General features: G+C 35.8%; 1 protein-coding gene across 5 annotated transcripts in view; it reads right to left on the bottom strand.

The window, feature by feature from the left end:
• Nucleotides 1–21,972, bottom strand: part of LOC109842700 (E4 SUMO-protein ligase PIAL2-like) — a 43,274-nt gene extending 21,302 nt beyond the window's left edge. For all 5 annotated transcript variants that reach the window (XR_002247350.1, XR_002247351.1, XM_020411557.1 and 2 more), the window contains exons 1-6: nt 21,662–21,972; nt 17,419–17,491; nt 15,377–15,442; nt 4,851–4,916; nt 4,669–4,751; nt 1,007–1,058 (exon numbers count right to left, since the gene is read on the bottom strand). Coding sequence is in view for 3 of the 5 variants with exons in the window: in XM_020411557.1 (XP_020267146.1) it covers nt 1,007–1,058; nt 4,669–4,751; nt 4,851–4,916; nt 15,377–15,442; nt 17,419–17,491; nt 21,662–21,825 (504 nt within the window). In the remaining 2 variants the exon portion in view is untranslated. The remainder of the gene's footprint in view (nt 1–1,006; nt 1,059–4,668; nt 4,752–4,850; nt 4,917–15,376; nt 15,443–17,418; nt 17,492–21,661) is intronic.

The following is a 22,819-nucleotide window of genomic DNA, read 5'->3' as shown; positions in this document are numbered from 1 at the left end:
ATGGAGTAGATAGGATAGGAGTTTAAGCTTGCTTCATTGAAGGATAAAATAAGGGAGAGGATATTGTTCTGTTTCCACATGTAAAGAAGGTTGGTAGGAGTGATGATACTAGTTAACCAAGTCAACTAGATGTACGCCCAAATTAACATGGATGGAGATGATGAAAAGGATCTACAGCTGTTAATTTAACAGATGCCCCATAATGGAAATAAGTCGTGTAATCAACCTCCAAAGTTTGGAATGGAGGCTTCAATACTGATTTCGTGATTGTAAACCTTAACGGCTCTCAATGGAGATGAATCATGTACTAAGCCTGACCGTATTAGTTAAATCCCTAATTTGGTGTCTGTTTTTATTGTAATTGCAATTGGAAGTACGTATCAGAAATATCCAATCAGCTTCAGGAATTCTCTATTTTCCAATGTGAGCTAACTTTAGTTGCATTTTTTTCAGGTTGGAGTTTTCATTTAAGATTATGTACGAGTTTTCATTAAAGACCAACAGTAATGGGAAGGATTGTGTGCAGAGAGGTAATTGAAGAAAAAAATAATAGGGCGGTAATATGAAATATGAATTGGTCTTAAAAATATATCGGATATTCTGAAGTTACCGTGTTATTTTGTGTTTACATAAGAGTTTTATGTTGTTCTGTTCCTGTAAGGAGTAGCAGAAATAGTAATGACTTATGTAGCTAAAATAGTTGCTAAGGAACCAGAAAACTTGCCAAGAAGCATTCTAATAAAGAAGGGGAAATGAACAGGAGGAAGGGTATTTTGCAAAAAAAATTAGATGCCTGTTAGACTTGACAGAATGTTACTGCCTTTTAGAATGATGCTTCACAAAAGAAACTAGTATAAAGTGAATCATATATTGTAAGGGATATTTGAATATGAATATATATATCAATATGAATTTGTCAGGGATTAAATCCAAATAAGATATTTTATGACCATCAGAGGCTTATGGTCTCATCTTGGAAACAATTGAAGAAAATAATATCACCAACCTTCACTTCAAAAGAAACAAGCAGCTGACCTAGCCTTAACTGCGGACAAAACCTACAAATAAAATAGTAAGGTATTTTGTTTATTGATTTGCACTGAATAAATTGTATAATATGCATTCAACTATTTAAAAATAGTAGAATATGCATGCCTCCAGTGATCAATAACGCATCAAATATATACAAGAGTCAGTACTTCTGCTAAGCAAAAAACAGAGGTTAATAAGAAGGAACATATCAGGGAAATGAAACTGTCTATCAAACATTTTTGAATTCTTACTTTTACCTTGAGAATCTGGAAATTTTCTGAAATTTCCTTAAAAAAAAGTGGAGAAAAGTATCTAACTCAATAAAAACCATGAATAAATAGTTGAGAATGCAACTCTTGGCAACAGCTTAGTGAGAGGCCTTTCCAAGATTTATTACAAATATCCTTCACATTATGAGGCAGAGAATACAAAATCCGTGTGCACAAGGGTTCATAGCTCAAGGAAGAAACGTTCCGGGTAAATGCCATCAGAAGAGATAACTGGGTGCATGAAAAAGAACATTTGAGCACATCTATCATAACACTACTAGACCAGTTAGGTTTTTTTACATTTTGCAGCAAAAAATTAACTTCTAGTAGCAATAAGAAAAGTAACTAGGGCAATTATTGTGCTTGATAATTATATTATATTATCAGTTAAGTTGCACCAACAATTGAAATTATAGGCAAAATGAAATAAAACAAGTATCCTCTGAAATAAAGATATAACAGAAAATCTTAACTCCCAACACCACCTCAAACTATAGAACCATGTGAAGTAGCAATTTAACCGATATTGATGCTTAAAGACAATCAGGAAAAACAAAGTTCCTCTATGGAGATGGAATGACTAAACAACCAAACAAACGTCAAGATGGAGAAGAATAGAACAAGTATTTACCATCAAATAGCAAAGTATCAGAGAATATGCTCCTTCCATTCTAACAACAAACTGAAGATCTCAAAGGTTTACCCTCTTTAGAAAATCTAACAGCAGTAACCTAAGGAACTCTACATGTGAACAAGGAAACTACTTGAAGCTCAATTTCTAATTAGATATAAGCAACCCAGTTTCGAGCTTATAAAACAGTAGTGCTGGGTGCAATGAGAGGATGATGCTCATAGTAATGACAAACGATGCGTAATGTCAAAAAATCTATATTATAGGCACCGCTTCAATCTTATTTATCCAAGATTTTTTTTTAACTTAAGGATAAAAACATCAGAATCATAATCTAAAAATGCAACCAATGAATATTTCTGTAGAGCATCAGGAGCCAAGTAGAGAGAAGAAATAATGAGAAGGGAAATGCCAAACATGTGAAATGGAAGACAGCTTCCATTATAACTTTTATGATCTCACTGTAAAGAGATTGAAGTCCGCTTTTTATTTTATTTTTTTTAAAATGATCATATTATATATGTAAACTTTAAAAGGAAAGTTTAATACTTAAACCATGTCAAATCTTTCTGTTCGCCAACGCAACAGTTTGGATGAAAGTGGAGAAACCTGAAAATTAGTTCACTTTAACTGAGACAAAGAACTTCGATATGTCAAGTGACTCAACCGCCCTGCCAACTCCCCACCCCAAAAGAATAAAACAAATCAAGGTGAAGCATCTAACGGTTCCTAGTGACATGCAAATAGGGTTCTACATCAGCATGGCATATGCATGTCGCCACATCACCTAAAGCATTTCCATTTCTTGTTTGTTAACAGGGATCATGCCTATAAGACTTATTCAAGAGATTCTTGGATACAGAGGATTAGATTATCTTAGTTGAGTCATTAAGTTTTCATTGAGACATGTTATATCGGTAATTGATGAGTCTATCGATTTACTTTGATCTGAGTCCTCTAAGTTAGCAATAATTTGCATATCACGTGTGGTTGACTTTACACCCTTTTGTATTCTTCTTATAGAAATAGAGATTAGATTATCTTAGTTGAGTCATTAAGTTTTGGTTGAGCGATGTTATATCGGTAACTGATTAGTCTATCTATTTGTTTTGATCTGAGTCCACTAAGTCACCAATAATTTGCATTGCACGTGTGGTTTTCGCCCTTTTGTATTCTTCTTGTAGAAATAGAGATTGATTATTTCGTGATCAAAATCAATGGTTGAATGCATGAACTTCACATATAGGTATAAGGCCAGCCTAATCCTGATCCTAGCCGATCCTTTTTCTTCTCCTTTCTGTTCACACCCAAAACATCAAGCCAAAAACCCTCCTCCACACCTGGGCAATCTCCCTTGTTTGCTACCGCCATCATAAAAGCTTTAACCATCTTCATAACTCCAATCAAAACTCCCCTAAACAACAATACAAATAAACCTAAACCCCCTCTCCTACAACCCACAACACCCCAAGCAAGTCACACTTCACCTTCATCCAACCACCATCCCAAGAGCCAACCCTCTAGCTTCCATCAACCACAGAAAGGCATCCTTCTCGTTTGTCACTGGCACTTAACAAGCAAGTGCCCAAGGATCCCATATTTAATTTTACAGTCTTCCTCTTCAAGAAAACAGCAGCCCAAATTCCTTCACACAACAGCTATCTTTTAACCTGAAATGGTCCCAAACAGCTGCCCGATAGTCATTGAAACACCAGGAACAAGAAAATCAGTTAAAAATCACACCCATTTACCCCAAACCATCCTTTCACATTGAAAGTTGATATCTCTCGAGAGCCAATATGAATTTCCAGCCAGTACGTTAAAGGAAACCGTCGATCTAACGCTTGTAAGGTTTGAAAAAGAGCAATAACTCTTTCCGTCATGTATAACACTCATTACTCTCTTGATTTAGTTGTTGGATCTTGAAGTAATTTTGTCTCCATGTGTAGTTTTAATCATAATTGTTAATTTAGTTGCACTCCCGTATGCAACTTGTATGTTTTTAATCATAGGATTTAGATTTGCGGATTAATTCCTAGAGCATAACTTACTATCTAGGGCATGCATATAGTTTAGGGATCTGACGAGTTTGTCTAACCAGTTTAGGAAGTTGCATCATCATCTGTCTTCTTGTTTGTTTGCATCCGGTAGACTTTGCTGACCCTATTATTCATGTTCAAGCAGCCTGCATTCACTTGTTCTCTAGAATATAAACAAACCTAATGGTTTTGGTTTTGGTTTTGGTTTTGATTTGGTTTTGGTTTTCGTTTTTGATTTGGTTTTGATTTTGCTTTCGATTTAAGTTTTTGATTTTGAATTATTCACAACCTGGCCAAATAACCTAACTAGCAGGTAGAAGTAGATGATTCACTAGGAAATATCTGAAGTTCTAACTAACAAAAAATAACGAAATAATTCTATAATAGCCCCACAAAGACGAAATTACAAATAATCATTACCTTCTAATGAATAAAATAATAATAAAAGGGCACATCGTGGCAGCTCAGTTAGCAAAATGAGCTATCAAGAGATAAAAGACTATTGGTGAGGCCCATCTGGCTAGTCACATCACAAAAGTGTGGAACTGACCACTTCTTCTATCTCTTTGTAGGTCATTTTGCTAAATGAGGTGGCAGCTCATAATCCATACTCCTATATGATAATCAGAAGTCAACAAGTTCTAAGTGTAAAATACACAATAAACAATAGAATACTAAGATGAGATACAAGTTATACCTAGGAATAATCTTCAAAATAGTATTTCGTGCAATGTCCGCTTCAGTGGTGATTTTGATTCCGCTACAGAAGCTGCCAAGTAACTATTTCCCAAAAACTGTAATTACAAAGTTGTTCATTCAAATAGAACAGTGCAAAATAAGGATGGAACTAGTGACTTTAACCGGAAGTAAAGTGAAGACCTCATTTGCCATTTTTAGTAGTTCATCGCTATCTGCATTAGGAAACCACCTACTCTGACAAGCACTCTTCAATAGAAAGAGTAATGAAATAGTATCAGAATCTAACACAAAATAATACACAAGAAATGGTAATGAAATGGCATTAGAATCTAACACAAACGTATATGCACAAGAAAAAACAGAAGAAACAAAAATAAGGGAAAGGTTTTATATGATCAACAAAGAATTATTTAAAGCAAAGGTAACACCTACGGAAAAGAGGGAAACCTAAAAAATAAATGATTTTCTATTCAGAAGAAAACAAATATAAATACCCCTCACAGCACGAACAAGTACTGCAAGAACATCAGCAAACAAAATGTAGGAAAGAGCTAAGAAATAGGTATGAGGATGTCATGGAATTCACAGCAGCGAAATGTATATGACATCACAATTGCATAGAAAATGGCTCTAAACATAAGCAGCTGCTTTCAATAAAAACAATTAATATGACCACCACCCAAAGTATTAATTAAATGGGTGCAAAGACTAACCCAATAGGCTAACAATAATAGTTCAATAATTCATTAGCATTCAGAAGGCCACCATTACTTAGTTTTCTTGCCTGATTTCTCAAATCATTAACTTAGGCATGAGCTAGTCTAATGCCTGACTTTCCAAAGGTTCCAATTTGCTTTAAAATCTTCCTAAGTGATGCTACGTTTTGTCACATTAAGGGAAACAAACAATATTATCATCGCAGACGGTGTGAATACAGTTAAACGAAACAAGTTCAACTAATAATTTCTCCATAATGGATTAATATCATTCAGAATATTCACTATTGCACAAGGTTAGCTATGTTTCTATTAAAGTAGAGAGTACTTTTGCTATCTATTTTCTTTATTAAGCGTTTTTTAGTCCCACATCAGGTACACTTGTAATCTTGAACTATTTATTTATCTATATAATAAGGAGGACTGATCCACAATGGGATCAAGTCACTTTTCCCACAATAACATGGTATCGGAGCATGTTATTAAAATTCCTCTTTCTAAACCCCAATTCCATCTATTTCCACCGCCAACTATCTCATCTTCATAGCCTTAATCCACTTATTCTTTTGCCCTGTTCCCAACCCATCATCTACCTACACTTTCGTCTTTTTCCTAACTCATCTTCATCTTCTTCATCAGCCTCAAACAACCCAACCTTATCTCACCCTTTTAAAAAAATCACAGTCATCTCCTCTTCTAAAACCAAAACCCTAATCTGACCTAATCCATCTCCTCTCCTAAAACAGAAACCCTAACCCTAAACTAATCAATCCCCTCTCCCAAAACCAAAACCCTAACCCCTGACCTAATCCATGTTCCCTGAAATCACTGCCCAGGACTCGTCTCGACCTCAACATTATATACGACCTTGATTCAAGCGTTGACCTGATCTGGAACTTCAACGAAATCAGCTTGGTCTGCATCCACGTCTTGATCTCCTCTACAGTTAACCACTTTCAACATCACAGAATCTTGACGACATCGCACAGATCACGATGATAGTTCAAATCTAATCATCGCTGTCCCCATCAACGACGTACTCCTAGACCCTCGCTGCTATGTTGATGCTTGAGCCCTTCCAAACCCTTTGCTCTTCATCCCCTTCAACAATCATCATGATTGTCGTGAGTTAAAATAATTTCTTTCATATAACAAAGCTTCTGTTGACACTCTACTATTATAATCTGTCATTTTCTTTCTAAACCAAAAACTACTACTTATGGCTACTGCCAAAGAGGACAATGGTCACTTGCATATCACCACAACTAAACTCAATGGAAAGAACTATTTGATGTGGGAGAAATCAGTTTGTGTTTATCTGATTTCTAAGGGAAAGTTGAAGTCGATCATGTTCTCTAAATCTGATCTTTCTGTTGCTACCTCTACTACTGCTATTGACAAGGATGTCGAGAGAATCTCTATTGAGAAGATTAAGGAAGACTAAGAACGCCAAAACTCGACTATTATGACTTGGTATGGGGGAGTATGGAGCCACACATATCCACTCACTTTATTTTTCTGGATATTGCTAAGGAGATCTAGGAAGCTGTCTGAGACACTTATTCTATGAAGCAGAATGCTTCACGAGTATTTGATGCATATGAAGAGCTCTTCAGTATTCAGTAGGGAAATAAGAATTTAGATGAGTATTATAGTCAGCTAAAGGGGATGCACAATCTCCTTAACAAGTATCATCCCCTGACTACATATATTCAGACTTTGAAGAAACAACGAGAGGATCTCTTTGTCTACAAGTTACTATCTGGCTTGAATTCAACTTTGAAACCACTACGAAGACACTTCTCATTAGAAGACGGATTACCCTCTCTTCATGGAACATTCTCTCGTCTCTCTTAGGCTGTGGAGACCCCACTACAGCCCTCAATTGCTGAGACTTCTGCACTTTTCTCGTCTACAAGATCTCTACAGTCTTCTCGTGGTCATGATGGATTTATTCCCCAAGGATGTGGTGGGCACATTGATCGTGGTGGTCGTGATGGGCGTAGTCGTGACTGAGAAAATGATTCACGCTTTTGTACTCACTGTAGACAGACAAATCACTATGTTGAAACATGTTAGGAGCTTCACGACAAACCAAGGTGGTCACAATCTCCACATAAGGCATATATTTGTGATAAGGGCGGCTTATCTACCTCAGTTATGAAGGAATCTTCTGATATCCATCCATCTTCAGCTAATGAGCATGTTTACATGAGTTGGTCAGAATATAATTCTCTACTGTAGAAGGTGCAGGCGACATCTACTTCAGAAGTTGCTACTTTAGCCCACCCAGGTATTACTTGTCTTGATTATGACGCATCTTCACATCTTACGATAAATCCATAAAATTTTCACAGTTTTCACAGACTCATTCTTCACCTTCTATTTCATTTGCTGATGGGCGCTCATGCATTGTCTTTGGCAGCGGCATAGTTACACCTACTCCTTCACTTACTTTGTCAAATGTTAATTATATTCTAAATGTTCATTTTAATCTTATATCTATTAGCTGTTTGACAAAATCTTTAAATTGCTCCATAACATTTTCTCCTTCATTATATGTGTTTTAGGATCTTCACACGAACATGATTGGTGGGGGTATGTACTATCTTCAAGGTACTGATGGACAATTTGATAACATTACAGCTACTGCTTCATATATTTCTGCTCTTCGGTGGCATAATCGTTTAGGTCATGAATCTAGTAGGTAATTGTATTCTATCATTCCTTCTACTAATTCTGTCTCTAAATTAGAATGCATTTCATACCTACTAGGAAAGCATCATAAGACTACTGTTTATAGGGAAAATAACAGATGTACTTCAATCTTTGATATTATTCATACGAATATTTAGGGTCCTACTCGTGTTAAAATCTTTTTCAAGTTTTTCTTATTTTGTAACATTTATTGATGACTATTCTCGTGAATGGTTATTTTTTATTAGAGATCATTTTGAGATTCTATCAGTTTTTAAAGTTTTTCATCAAAAGATTAAGACATAATTTGGTTATTCTTTAAAAAAAATTCGCTTTGATAATGCCGCTGAATTTATGCAAAAAGCTTTTCAAGATTATTGTTTTTTACACAGTATTATTCATCAGACATCTTGTGCTCACACACCATAGCAAAATGGTGCTGCTGAGCGTAAGAATCGTCATCTTCTTGATATTGCACGAATATTGTTACTTCATATGCATGTAGCAAAGCATTTCTAGAGTGATGTCGTGTTAACTGCTTGCTATCTGATTAACCGTGTGCCTTCAACTGTTTTAAATGGTCAAACACCTATATCTATGCTATATAATAACAAGAATAAAATCTTAAAAGTTTTTATGTCTTCGCTTTGTTCAAATTCTTGATAAAGGACGTGATAAATTAGATCCTCATGCTGCAAAATGTGTTTTCTTAGAATACTCAAGAACTCATAAAGGCTATCGATGTTGAAATCTTGAAACTAGGAAATACTTAGTTTGTGCTGATGTTATATTTTTTGAAGATACTCCTTATTTTACATCCTCCACATCTGAGTCTCCTCCTGTAGATGCACCTTACCTATACATGTTATTTTTGAGGAATCAGCGACATCACCGCCGCAGGCAATGAAACCGCTATAAGTTTATCAACGATGCAAAAAGAAAAGTTTATAACCTGCAACTATACTTACTATCCAATCTACTTTGCCTGAAGATCTTGCTCCTGTTCCTGAAGAATCTGATGACTTTGATCTTCCTATTGCCCTTCGAAAAGGTAAACGATCTTGTACAAAGAAAAATTCCATTGAAAACTTTGTTTCCCTATGTCATTTATCACGACATTATGATGTCTTTGCCTTATCATTATCCTGTGTATATTCCTAAATCCTTTCGTGAAGGTCTTTTAGATACAGGGTAGAAAAATGCAATGGATGAAGAAATTGTTGTCTTGCATTCTAATGTAATGTGGGAACTTACTACTCAACCACTAAGAAAAGTTGTGGTTGTTTGTCGATGGGTGTATGCAGCGAAATTTCTTCGGATAGGTCAAGCGATTAAAGGCTCGTCTAGTTGCTAAAGCGTATACTCAAACCTTTGGCGTGGATTACTTTGAGACATTTTCTCCGGTTGCTCGGTTGCATTCTGTGCGGATTTTATTATCCATTGCAGTTGTGAAAAACTGGCCACTTTTTCAGCTAGATATCAAGAATGCCTTCTTGTGCAGTGATTTGCAAGAAGAGGTGTATATGGTTTAGAGGAAGCCTAATAAGGTTTGTCACCTAAAAAAGCCATCTATGGTTTGAAGCAATCTCCTCGTGCATGGTTTGATAAATTAGTATGGTGGTTAGCAGCTATGGCTTGAAACGTACTGCATCGGATCATTCTATTTTTGTGCGGCAATCTAGCACAGGTATTATTGTCCTTGTTGTATATGTGGATAATATCATTATATCAGGAGATGATCATCAAGGCATTCGAAATTTAAAGTTATATCTTAGTTGTCACTTTCATATGAAAGACCTGGGAGTTCTCTGATACTTTCTTGGAATAGAGGTTGCTCGTTCCTCTAAGGGGCTAGCTCTATCTCAAAGGAAGTATCTTCTCGATCTTCTTGAGGATACTGACATGCTCTTTCCAAGCTAATTCGTACACCTATGGACTCTCAAATTAGATTTGATCAAAATTTGGGGGAAGCTCTCTCTAATCCTACTAGTTGCCAAAAATTAATTAGCAAGTTTATCTATTTGACGGGTACACGTCCCGATACCACTTATGCTGCAGGAGTTCTCAGTTGATATATGCATAATCCACATCAGTTACATTGGTCTCAGCTTGGCGGGTACTACGACACCTAAAAAGAGCATCAGGGAAATGACTCTTTTATCGTACTTCCAACAATTTAGATATTATAGGCTACTCTGATACTGACATGGCAAATGTCCTCTTGATCCACATTCAATTAGTGGTTATTGCACTTTTAATGAAGGTAAATTGGTCACTTGGCGTAGTAAGAAACAAACAGTTGTTGCCCTTTCCAGTGCCGAAACTGAGTACAGAGCTATGGCTCATGCTACTTGCGAGATGACTTGGGTTCACTCATAGTAGATGGGCATTGTTTTCTCGAAGCCCATGACACTCTACTGTAACAATCAAGCAGCTATCTACATTGCAAGCAATCATATATTTCATGAGCGGAGAAAGCATATTGAAATGCACTGTCATTTTATCCGTGATATGGCGTTACCTGAGAAGATTGTTACTCTACATGTTCAATTGACTAATCAAAATGAGGACATACTTACAAAAGCTTTGTCACGGTCATTGTTTGATGCATTTTGTAACAAGTTGGGCATGATTAATATCCTTGCACCGACTTGAGGGGGACTATTAGAGTGGAGAGTACTTTTACTGTCTATTTTCTTTATTAAATTCTTTTTAGTCCCGCATCAGGTACACTTGTAACCTTGAACTATTTATCTATCTATATAATAGAAAGGACTGGTCCACAATGGGATCAAGTCACTTTTCCCACAATAACAGTTTCAATCCCTGCATAATAGGAAGACAAATTGATGCCTACCTAGCTCACATACATTTTGGTGATATTTGAATTGCTTAGACCTTCCTGAGCTCTTTTGACAACAGAAGAGAATCAAAAAGCAAGAGAAGGTATGCACACAATATAAGACAAAATTGTAGAGGAAAATAAAAAACACCGAAAGATGATTATGAATGGCATTAAGGGCGGATCCAGAAACTTTGGGCACTGGGAGCAAGATTGCAAGCTACAACTATTACATAATATTTTTATCCAAATATTAGTAACATCAAATCCAAATAAATATTTTTGTATAGACAAATACAGTCAATTCAAGCGGTTGTCTGGCAAGAGACGAGTTTGTAGAAGTTGGACATGTAGGGGGCTTGCAGGAGGTAGCAGTTCAATAGGAGACGTGTCGAACTGCAAGTAAAGCGTTCTCACAAGAGGCAATCAGAAGGGATCGCAATATTGGGGCTGGTCCTTCGCAATTTAGTGAGTGGCAAAAAGTTTCAAATTTGCAAATAAATATTAGTAAATGGATAGGTTTTTTAGAATTTGGGTGATGCTTTCGGATATACAGATAAGTTTCGACTTTTTCAATGTCTACATTGGGCTAATAACTTTTTACAATTATTAAATAACTTCTCATAACTTTCAAAGTATTCAGAAACCCTCTTTAAGTTTAGATGTTATCAAAAACCCCTTTAACTACAATATTTTTATCATAAAACCCTCTAAAGTGTCAACCACAGTTTTCACCAGAAAAAAATCCATCTATTATAAATGTATCCACTAATGTGAAATTAGCATTAATGTTGTTAAAGGTTATTTTTTATAAAAGCTGAAAGTTAAAGGGAGTTTTAGGATAATCCCTAACTAAAACTGGGTTTTCTGATATTTTCAAAGTTTTGGGTGTTATCTGATAATCGTCCAAAGTTAAGAGGGGTTTTCTTATATTTAGCCTTTATATTAAAAATTTTGAGAGGCTTTACGCATGGTTTTAAATGTTGGCCGACATGCCGACATGTCGGATCAGAGGCTAGAGTAACACGAATATGGCCATTTCAAGTCGGATGTCGTTTTTGAGATCCATGTTGGACATGTCGGGGAATATTGAGAACATATCGGCTGATTTTCAGACTTGAAAAATCGAAAATCGAGCGATTTTTTTATTTTTTATTTTTTTGAGCTGATAAGTATTGGGATTTGCGTTTAGTACTCATAAGTAATGTGATTAATTCTTTTTTTAGCATTTTGTTCCTATAGTAACCTGATAGCATATAATACCGATTTGGGTAAAGAAAAAGATATTGCTCTCTTTTCCGTCGCGATCTCCTCTCGTTCGTCTTTGTGTCTACAAATTAAAATTGAGAATACATAAAAAGTATGATGTAAACAATAAGTTTGAACCGTAACTTGAAATCAATTCGAAGTCTAACACTTTATATCAATTTTATGCAAGACACTTACTTTATGTTAATTTTATGCAAGGCACCTCGAAAGTTCTAGTTTGACAATGTGTATTTTATTTATTTATTGCCATAATATTCAAATGTTTCCCTTCAAGAAATGGAAAACGACTCGTGTCTTGATGATGAATACTCAACTCAAGTAGGATAAGTTATAACAAGACAAGTGCATTCCATCTTGGTGACCAAAATTGAGTTGAAATCTATCGGATATGGCAATCCGATATTTAGTATATGTCCCCCGACATATCCCCAATTTTCTCTATCCGACATGAATTTTGGCTGTCCGACATGAATCCGATATCCGACATTTAAAACATTGGCTTTATGAAGAAATCTAATGTTATGGACCAAATTGTAAAATGTTCCCTACATACTCTATAAATTCTCGGGGGTCAATGGGGGCGATTCATTCCACTGCCCCCATTGTAAATCCGCCAATGAATGGCATAGTTTCAATAAAAACCAGTTGGAAGATATTAAAAGCCATTTCGGCCTCAGCACTACCATACTTATGCTCATTCTACGTTAAGATTCATTTCCCTTCAAATTTCCTTGCTTCTAAAAAATTCCTGTTTCGAATAAAGGCCATGGCCAGGTCTTAAATAGAGGACCTTCAGTTACTCAACCTACAGCTTTACCCGTGATCCAGGCTAGCATTCTATGCTATAACCTGGTGCACATTTTAGTGTATGCAGCAACTTAGAGCCTATGCTTTGAGTTTGACTCATCTTCTCACCTACAAGTGATACTCAAGACACAATTAAATTTTACTAAAGAAGTAGATATGGATTTGTCAAAATGATGGAGAATAAATCCATATAAAACAATAGCACATATGATACTTGTATTTCTTTATGGATTAAGTATTTTTAATTGCCTTTGCTATCCATGTATACATTTGAAAAAATATTAATAGAATAATTCAAAAAAGAATAACAAGACAAGGTGAAAAGAAGAGCCTCGTTCTTCAGTCAGTCCCATGCAACATGTCAACCCAGTTCGACCAAATCTATACAACCTAAACAAGTGGATGCTCCAGTGACATGATTAGGTTCATAAAGGTTTAATATAAGTAGCTTTTACTCTTCATCACTTCAATATTTTAGATTATTAATCAAAGTAAGGGAATATGGTGCTGTTAGACACTATGACTTAGATTCTGCTATAGGTAAACTCGGTTCACTAAAAAAGATGGAGGACTGCTCGTTGGTTGCATTAGTTTAAATTGCATGTTTAGACGGCAGGTGTACACATTCACTAGCGGTCTTTTAGTCTTTGTGGCAAGCTCCTCCATGCCTATATTCATGAATTTGGATATATCACCAGTTGACAACAGTTCCACAGTTGGTTACAAACAATAGCAAACTTCCTATCTGAAACATTTCAATTTTGGTTCATGCTTGATAGCCAACGCCGTTTTGATAGAAATACTTACATGGTAATGACGATAAAAATGATTGTGTTTACATTTAATAGTAAAAATACTTTTTCATAAATACTCAAAAATCTAGAAATCCATCTTCTATTCAAGAGCCCAATAAGAACAGTTTTTTAAGGAGTTCACTGGGAGGGTGTTTAGGGATCCTGACAAGCTAGGCCCTAGGCTCCACCATGGATACCGAAACTTCTCTAAAATTTTAAATGCTATGATAAGGGTCACCTTTCATGATGCAAAAGCATCAACAGACTGATTTCTTATGATTCCCTTATTTGCTACTTCAAATAACACAATTGCACTTACTTACTAGGGGTTTTCTGGGCATTTTTGCTAGTATAGAAAATAAAATTGAGAGGAAGCCTTCAAACCTCGAGTAACAAGAAGAAAGCCTTGAATGGAAATGTGAATTCCATACATCTTCCAACAAACGACTGGAGCAAGAGCTTCTGCTTCTATTAGGATTTGTTAACCTATCAAAAGTTTAAGTCCCCTAGGACCCCCACCAGAAAACAAAAATACTCTACACTATCAGATCTATCAGTTTATCCTTTAGGATTCAATAACTTTAGAAATTGAGGAACAAAGATTGGTAAGCTTATATGTATGAAACTCTTCCCAATAAAGGTTCAAAAAGTTGAAAACTCGTAACTAGGTTATTTTCTAGAGTTCTTATTACTAGTATCCTGCCTACTTATACCTAAGCCCAGTATCTTCTTCATATACTATGTTATCTGGGTACTTCCATCATGAAGCCGTACCCGTACCCGGCACGTACCCGATACTTACCTGTACCCAAATTTCATGGACACTCCTTGGATATATGCAAACATTTACCCAGACATTTACTCAATTATATGATATATGTTCTGATTTAAAATACTTCTTGTACACTTCTTGGACATATATCCTACATTTCATGTCCAATTCTTGGAACTCGTTGGACATGGGTCCGGTTGTTTAAGATCCTATCCAAGTTAAAAACTATGATTTAAAAGAGTGGTTTGAGTGTCTAGTTAAAAAAATGAGCTTTCTAAATTTATAACATTAAAAGCACATAATTCAAAAAATAATAATGATCTCATGTAAATTATTAATCTTGACATATAAATGTAGCCATGTCCCCGTATCCTATATTTCACAAATTTGTCGTGTCCCATACCCGTACCCACACCCACACCCCCCACTGGAACCCGTACACGTTTTCGCGCAACTTAGTTCGTATAGAATAATAACAGTAAAATATCAAGTTTATCTTTCTGTTTTAAAAGAAATTCCGCATTTTTTCCCATTAAGACAGAAATCTTAATCTCTAACTTCATCAACCTTTGAGATCATGCAGTGTTATATGCACCAATCAATTTTGGTCACTGTACACTCTACCTGAAATTAAAGTGAGAATTAGGGATAGATAATTTTATTCTGCTAATTTTCATAATTGATTAATTTCTAATGAGGATTTTCCAGAACAACAGTCACTTGGATATGAATTTGACCTACAACACATTTTCCTATGCCTCCATTGAGACGAAGAAGATAACAAAATAGAAAAAGCTGAGAATACTTACTTTGACAGCAATCATGAGCAATGCAATAGCTGATTGAAGGGTAGCATCATTTCTATGCTGGTACACCTTAAGATAATAACATAATTGTTATAGGCAAAGGAAAATAACACATAAAGAAATCATGAGAATATGCAAGGAAAAAAGGAGAGCTAAACTAATATAATAAAGAAAAATGATGGTTATTCATAAGCTACTAAAGACATAATCCTCAAACATTTGGCTGCAGGTGACACCCCACAGTTTAGGTATTGGTGCCTTCTCTTTTTCAACACTACTCTATTACCGTTTCTTTTTTATTTCTTACTTTACACTGTGTGGTTTATTGAAATAAACATGAACGTGTTATCAGTTATCCCAACGAGAACTTTATGTGTTGAATATGGTCTTTCTCCAAATCCTAAAGAGGACATTGCTGTCTCTTTTCCAAGTCTGCAGGCGCACATACTTATTTATACTACTCATGTTGAACCTTTGTGCACATAATAATGGAGAGAACTGGAAATAAGTTTTGCAAATAATGCATTGCAGACTTCTATGTCACACACATTATTTATGCAAAGTGAAGTTAGTTGGTAATTTCTGCATGGAAATAGACATGCATGAACACATAAAAGAACATGTGTTCTTTGAAAGACGGAAAAATCAAAATTTACTATAGAATTATCATACATATCATGGTTTCTCAGGAGAATAGTACACGACTCCTTGCCATGTTCATTTACTTTTATAAGTAGTGGACATGGTAGATAATTTATTATTATAGATTATCATCAGACATGGTATCTTCTACTTACCGTGCATTGATTTTTGTCAAGTCTCTTTTTTTGAAAATGTTTATGAAACAATATGTGTCCTTTAAGCCTTTAAAATTGAGAGCATTACAGTCTATATTGGTCGAAACTAATTGACCCAGTAAACTTATAATACTAGAAGAAGAATAGATTCTCTATCAAAGAAAACAGAAGAACTGAGATTAAGTAATAGAGCTACTAAAATCATGAACTTAACTAACTATTCCAAGTTTCCAACACTTTTGAGAATTATATGTCACCTTTCATCAGAAAAGTCAAGGTTTAATCACAATTACACATTACGATATCTATAATAATTAGACCTAGTTTATGGATATAAAATTATAGGAGCATCCATATCTTCAATTGCAAAGGTGGTTGAAATTTGAGCAAGGCATCAAGAATGACTGCATAAAGTAATTAAATCCAGTTGTTACTAGATGTAAGAAGTCAAAGAACAAATACAGATGTTTTTTATACAGTGACATAAAGAGTCAATAAAATTTTTTAGGAAAAAAAGAGTGCATATAATCACTACATACATCCAATTTTCCATGTTTCATTCCTCTATCTATGTCGACTCTCCATATAGGTAATTATCTTTTAGTTCTGGCTGTTACTACGTACTATTTCACTCTTTGTATGAAGCAAACATCTGAATAAAGCAAAAAGATTGTGGCATGAAAATCAGATAGAGTCTAATACACTTTCAGACTCCGTCCATTTGCCACATTTCTCGTCAATGAAAGGGTAACCAGAATAAGTTAAAAGATCCAACATTACACATAACAAATATGCATGTCTCAAGACTGCATCTCTGGTATTGATATTAACTTCTAATAAGAGACTGTTCTGATAGGTCAATTTTAGTTCCCAATAGGAACCTAACTGGAAAAAAACACCATTTACATATTATCTTTTGAGATGTCGGGAGTACTAGTGATCAAGAGATGCAAATCATCAGAAATATTTCTATATAACGAACAATTCCAGGCCACAATGAACTTTCCTAAGGAGGAAGAGGAGAAAGAAAGAAAAATTATGCTTTACTGTTCTTTAAATCGCGCACAATTTATAATTCTTTGAATTGACTTCTGAGGTTTTATGTGTCACTTTTAACAGACTCTTGCCTTGTTCTCTGAACTTCCAAGCAAACAAACTAAAGACAGTGTACATAGCTCAGAAATACTAACAAGTGCCTCATTAACTTTAAGATAAAGTTGATATTTTTGAAGGACAAAAAAAACATACCCGTTTAACAAGTGGTGGTAATTGAAAAGCTGTCTGTGGAGTATCATTCTTTGAAAGTGCATAATCAATACCTCTGCAATTGTAAAAGAAAACCATACTAAGCATTTAATGTGAATATTACGATAACTGACCAAATTCTGGTACGTAGCAACCAAGTATGACACTATCGCTCATGAAAGAACATCTTTTACTACCATCAAATTAGAGCTAGGAATCTTGAATATTAGAATTTCAATAACTCAGTCCAAGAACATAAATCATGCCATTCAAAAAATTCTAAACATTGGTCCTTAATGTGAAGGAAAGAAGATTAATAGGAAGCACAAGAAAAGACCAATTTTGGTGTAGCGGAAGGGTCCTATTACATGGTATCAACGAAACTCAGGTTCATTTCCCATCATCCAGGAATTTAAAGTGGATTTTACAAAAGATATCGCTGTGTGAGTAACTGTTGAGGGCATGATAGAATATAAATTTATAGCCCTCAACACTTACCACAACTTTGAAGTTTTGGTGCAGTTGGAGGGTCATATCACATGATTCTTTTTTTTTAAGATAATATATGTAAATCATACACAAATCTCCAAGTTATAGCATAACATACATATTTCAAGACAACCCAATTCCTTGATGGTGATCATTGATAATGAGATAGAAGTTTGATATCTTCTTTATTCAAAATAGAGTTACATTAGATCAACATGACATAGGAGAACTACGCAATACCTTTAAAGAATCACATGTTCTTTGCCTCAAACCCACTCAATTTTCGAGGCCTCATTTACAATTGCAAGTACTACCTCATCATAGAACAATTTCCCCATTTTCTCCCATCTTACTCTTCTATCTCCTCCCATTCCCTCTTCTACCTCCTCCCATTCGCGCTTCTATGGGAGATTCTACAGTTGCAGTGGAGAAGCCACCACCATGTTCTCTTCCTCCTAATCTAGTAAGCAAGCATATATTATGCATGCATATGTATGTACATAAGTACAAACATATGTATATAAAATAGATACATGCATGCATACATACATATACATACATATATTATCTATTTTAGAACAAATTTGAAATTTTCAACATAAAACATTCAACTCAAACACGCTGTCCATGAGATAGGGCATCTTAGATTCTTACAAATGCATCTTTTTAGCGTTCATCTTTTTACATCCTTTCTAAAAATCAAGAATATAGCAGAAACACCCAAAAAATTCTCCTTTTCTCTTGAATTAGAAAGAAGAGTAATAGCAAGGTGAAGGACAAGGAGAATAATTAAAGGGAGTCCATAGTGGTGGTAGAGGTGGATGCCTAAGGAAGCATGTGTAGGTGGAGTTGAGGAGGTGCTTCGAGTTTACAGAGTAGAGAGGGAGGTCATAGATGATGTAGTGCTGAGGAGAAAAAGAAGAGTAGGTTATGATGAGGTGGCAGTCACAATTATAAATGGACGTTGTGAATCTTTATATGTCTTGAGGCACAAACATGATTCCGCGAAGGCACTAAATAGACTTACTATTACACATAGCATCTCTTAACAATGGCTTGTGTTGTGTGCATAGAAGATAAAAAGAAATGTGCAGTATTTGTGCGTATATGTTAATGCACACATAAACGCAGATATCTGTTATGTCCCTCCACATAGCGGGACAGTGTTCTGATAACGTGTCGCTAGGGAACCAAAAGGATTTGGATGTCGACCGGTAGGACACAACTCACATACTAAGTACCTGTATCTGCCAAGATATGGATATGGATATGTAAGTGAAATATCCTGATCCGTATTTGAATATGTGAATAATTGTATTGATTATGTAATAGAAATTGTTTTGGTCATTATAGTAATAGATTTGAGGTAAATTTTAATGATATAGAGATCTATTTTAAAATTCAGATATGTCGAACATATAATTGAATCTTATTTGATAACTTTATTTTATTTAAACATCTTTTGCATCACATGACCATATATTTTTCCAGCCCATTTGTTTTCCCTTACATTTTTCCCTTTTTTTGCATCTCATAAATTTTCCAGTCCATTAGTTTTCCCTTACGTTTTTCCTTTTTTTTGCATCTCATACGTTTTTCCCTTTTTTGCATCTCATACATTTTATTACTGTTCTAAAAAGCCTCCACCTAGCCCGCTTATGCATACGCCCAGAGCTAGGCGGCACCTAGGCCGCCCGCTTAGTGCCTAGCTCATAGGGGTACCTAAACTGCACATCTACGTTTTGGGAGCATCTAGGGGAGCATGGCCGCTTACATGGATTGCACTCTATAGGCATTGATTATGATTTTCTTCGTTGCAACATCCACGCCCCTCATCCTCTTCCAAACTCCTCCAATCTCCAACTTTGAACACCTCCTTTATCTCCTCCGACCTTCAGCAAAACCTCCTCAACCATCACTTAAACGAAGAAAGAAATCTGCCTAGGCACCAATCTGGCGCCTAAGCTTTTCATAACATTAACATTTACTATCAATTATTGTAATTAATTATTAATTAAAAAATAAAAAATAAAAAATCGCCTAGGCACCTGCCTATGCGCCCAAGCTCTAAGCGTCAGGTCCAACGCCTAGACCACTTGCGCTTTCTTTAACCTTGTATTTTCTTATCTAATCCATATTTTTACCTTTTGGAGATACATATATAAGTTTTCCTTACCGATACATCCATATTTGCATCCATACACATAATTAATACGCGGATACAGATATAGTAACACCATACTTGGTCCGTTTGGACAACTATATGGCACACATCCAAGCAATCACTTATGATTAGGATGTTGTTGATTTGGGTTTTAGCTCCTTGTATGTGTGTACGTGAGTGACACAAACTAGAGGACAAATCATTAATTTTGTGTTTGTGGTTATCATTGTACTGTGATTTATAACAATTCTATGTTTTTCCATAACAATTTGATGCTAGCAAACACCTAATTAGTGCCTCTTTATAGTTAAATTTCAGAAAAAATATTGGAAAGTACAATTCCATCTACATTTCTCAACTAGAAAATGGCATCAGGATTCACTTTCAGATTTTGGCTACTTAAGTGGGTGCAGGCGTATTAAAACAAGGCCCACTTCAGAAAGAGGATATGGGATTAGTGTGTGCATATTACATGTATGGAGCACAATTAGATTTGGGTTTCGGATTCAAGTCAAATGTGCTGACCCCAATTTCCTCTCTTCGTCGATGACCAACCTCCTCTCTTTCCACTGCTTGTCCCTTCTATGTCAATTGTAGACGTCACCGCTTCCTCCAGTGCAACAATGACCTTCAACACTTCCAAAACACATGACGTCTATTTAATATTTTAGCTTTTCTTCATCTTCCAAGTTGTTATTTACTCATTAGCCTCCCATTTTTGACACGAAAACTCGGCTGCTTTAGCCACAGGCAACAGCCACAGCTTTGTCACAGTCAAAGCTGAAGAGGAGTGCGAGAGAGAAGGGGGAAGGAGGAAAGATGAAGAAGAAATGAAATTGCAATGACACTGGTCGCTAATTTCAGATTTACCCCGATTATAACTGATTTGAATTTAGCACAATGTAAGCTGTGTGTTTGTAAACCTAGACAAAGACCAACACTGAAAAGTGTAACAAAATTTCAGAAATAACAAAGAAAAGATGAAAGAAGCAAATTGGAACTACCACTTACCTTTCTCTTCTCCGCAACTCCTGCTTCATAAGATATACAGAGATGAGTTTTAGGCTCATATCTACACAAAGAAGGCAAATCCAAAGTGCCCAAAGGTTTTCTCCTATACTTTCAACCTCTGGATTTGAGGCTTTTTCGAACAAAACATCAATCTCGTCTTCTAACTGATGGTACATTCAATCAGACTCGCCCGATAGACCAGACCGTTTAACCGGTTTTAAGGAAACATGCTAAAACTCCATCGGTAATTACAATTAATAAAAAATGGTAGCAGATAGCAAATCAAACAAAATTAAAAACCTGCATTCACAACATTCTAAATTTACACACAAATTGCGAAACTTAATCGAGAGGAATATGATTCCAACACAAACAACCATCCACTTCATGAAGAACCTGGTTGTGTTGGTAATCAGTGGAAGAATGTTTCGTTCTACAGGGCAAAGCCTGAAAGTTTGACCCATTAACGGTTTTGCATCAAAAATCAAACCAACAAAAAAACCCAACCAAAATAATATCAAAAAGCTAGAAAATTTAGAACAAGAGTAAAGAAAACAATGAGAGGAAAGAACCCATTTGAACCTGGCGAGAGAGAGGCAGAGCTTGAAGAGCTCCGCCGATGAAACTCCAGAACTCAGCAAGATATTTAAGCGATCAGCAACCATGCGGAATTTCAGAGCGTTGATCTCGACGACAGACAATCTCTGCTGTGGGTTTTGAGCAGGAGAAGCAACGGCGCGCACCATCGACTGCAATCCCTCTCTCTCTCTCTCTCTCCCCCTCTCTCTGCAGATTCTCGCTCAACTGCTCAGAGGCGGTTCACATACGCACGATCAGGGATATGCTTTTTCAAAGCCTTTTCCTTTTTTTCCCCTTTTTTTAGTGTGAGGTTGCGGGGGGTGGGGGTGTTATTATAGGCGGATGAGGAACTTAGCAGCTGCACTATTGCTGTTAATGATGAGCATTAATGCCGTGGTTTAGAACTTAGTGGCACCTACCTTGCGCTTTGAAACGAAACTAGTTTGCGGTCCGTGCAAAGCACCGTTTTTTTCCCCCTACAGTAATCTCGTTTTTTTTTAATATAGCATGATTTGAATTTTTGTCAGTGCTACAGTACCCCGCTCTGCTACATTACCTTTTAAATGTTACAGTATACCCGTGTGTATAGTAATATTTTAAATTAATTATTAGATACAGTAATAATGCTACTGTAGTATTTACTGTAGCATAACAGTGAATCTCTGATCCTCCTATTTGTATAAAGGAATAGAAGAGCTGCTCATAGCATATGGTTCTGTGACGGATGTTTTTTTCTTTTCCGTATTAGCCCCAGCTAGTTTTCATTAATTATTGTATTACTCCCTTATTAATTTATAGGGTTATTCAGATATAGTCCGTAATATCGTCAATGATTACATATTGGTCCCTTAAATCTATGAAATTGATCATTGATCCCTTAAGTCCCAAGGGGTCTAGCAACTTGGTCCCTTAATGACCAAAATACTCCTCAGTTATGTTTTACCTCCCAAAAACAAGTAAGGATTTTATTAGAACACCGCATGGAATAGTGTGATCTATGCCGCACATGGGTAGCTAGAGAGTTAAATTGGGAATTGAAACTATTCCATCAAATGTATAAAACACTCTACTCCTATTGAGATGGTTCTGATTGGATCCTCATTGCCTAAAACATCATCTTGTTTAGAAAAGGGTTATTTGCACTTTGATACTTTACGTCCT

This window comes from Asparagus officinalis, chromosome 5 (genome assembly GCF_001876935.1).
Source record: "Asparagus officinalis chromosome 5, Aspof.V1, whole genome shotgun sequence".
Classification (NCBI taxonomy): domain Eukaryota; kingdom Viridiplantae; phylum Streptophyta; class Magnoliopsida; order Asparagales; family Asparagaceae; genus Asparagus; species Asparagus officinalis.
Note: the sequence above shows the minus strand (reverse complement) of the source record. Positions and strands in the feature narration are given on the sequence as shown.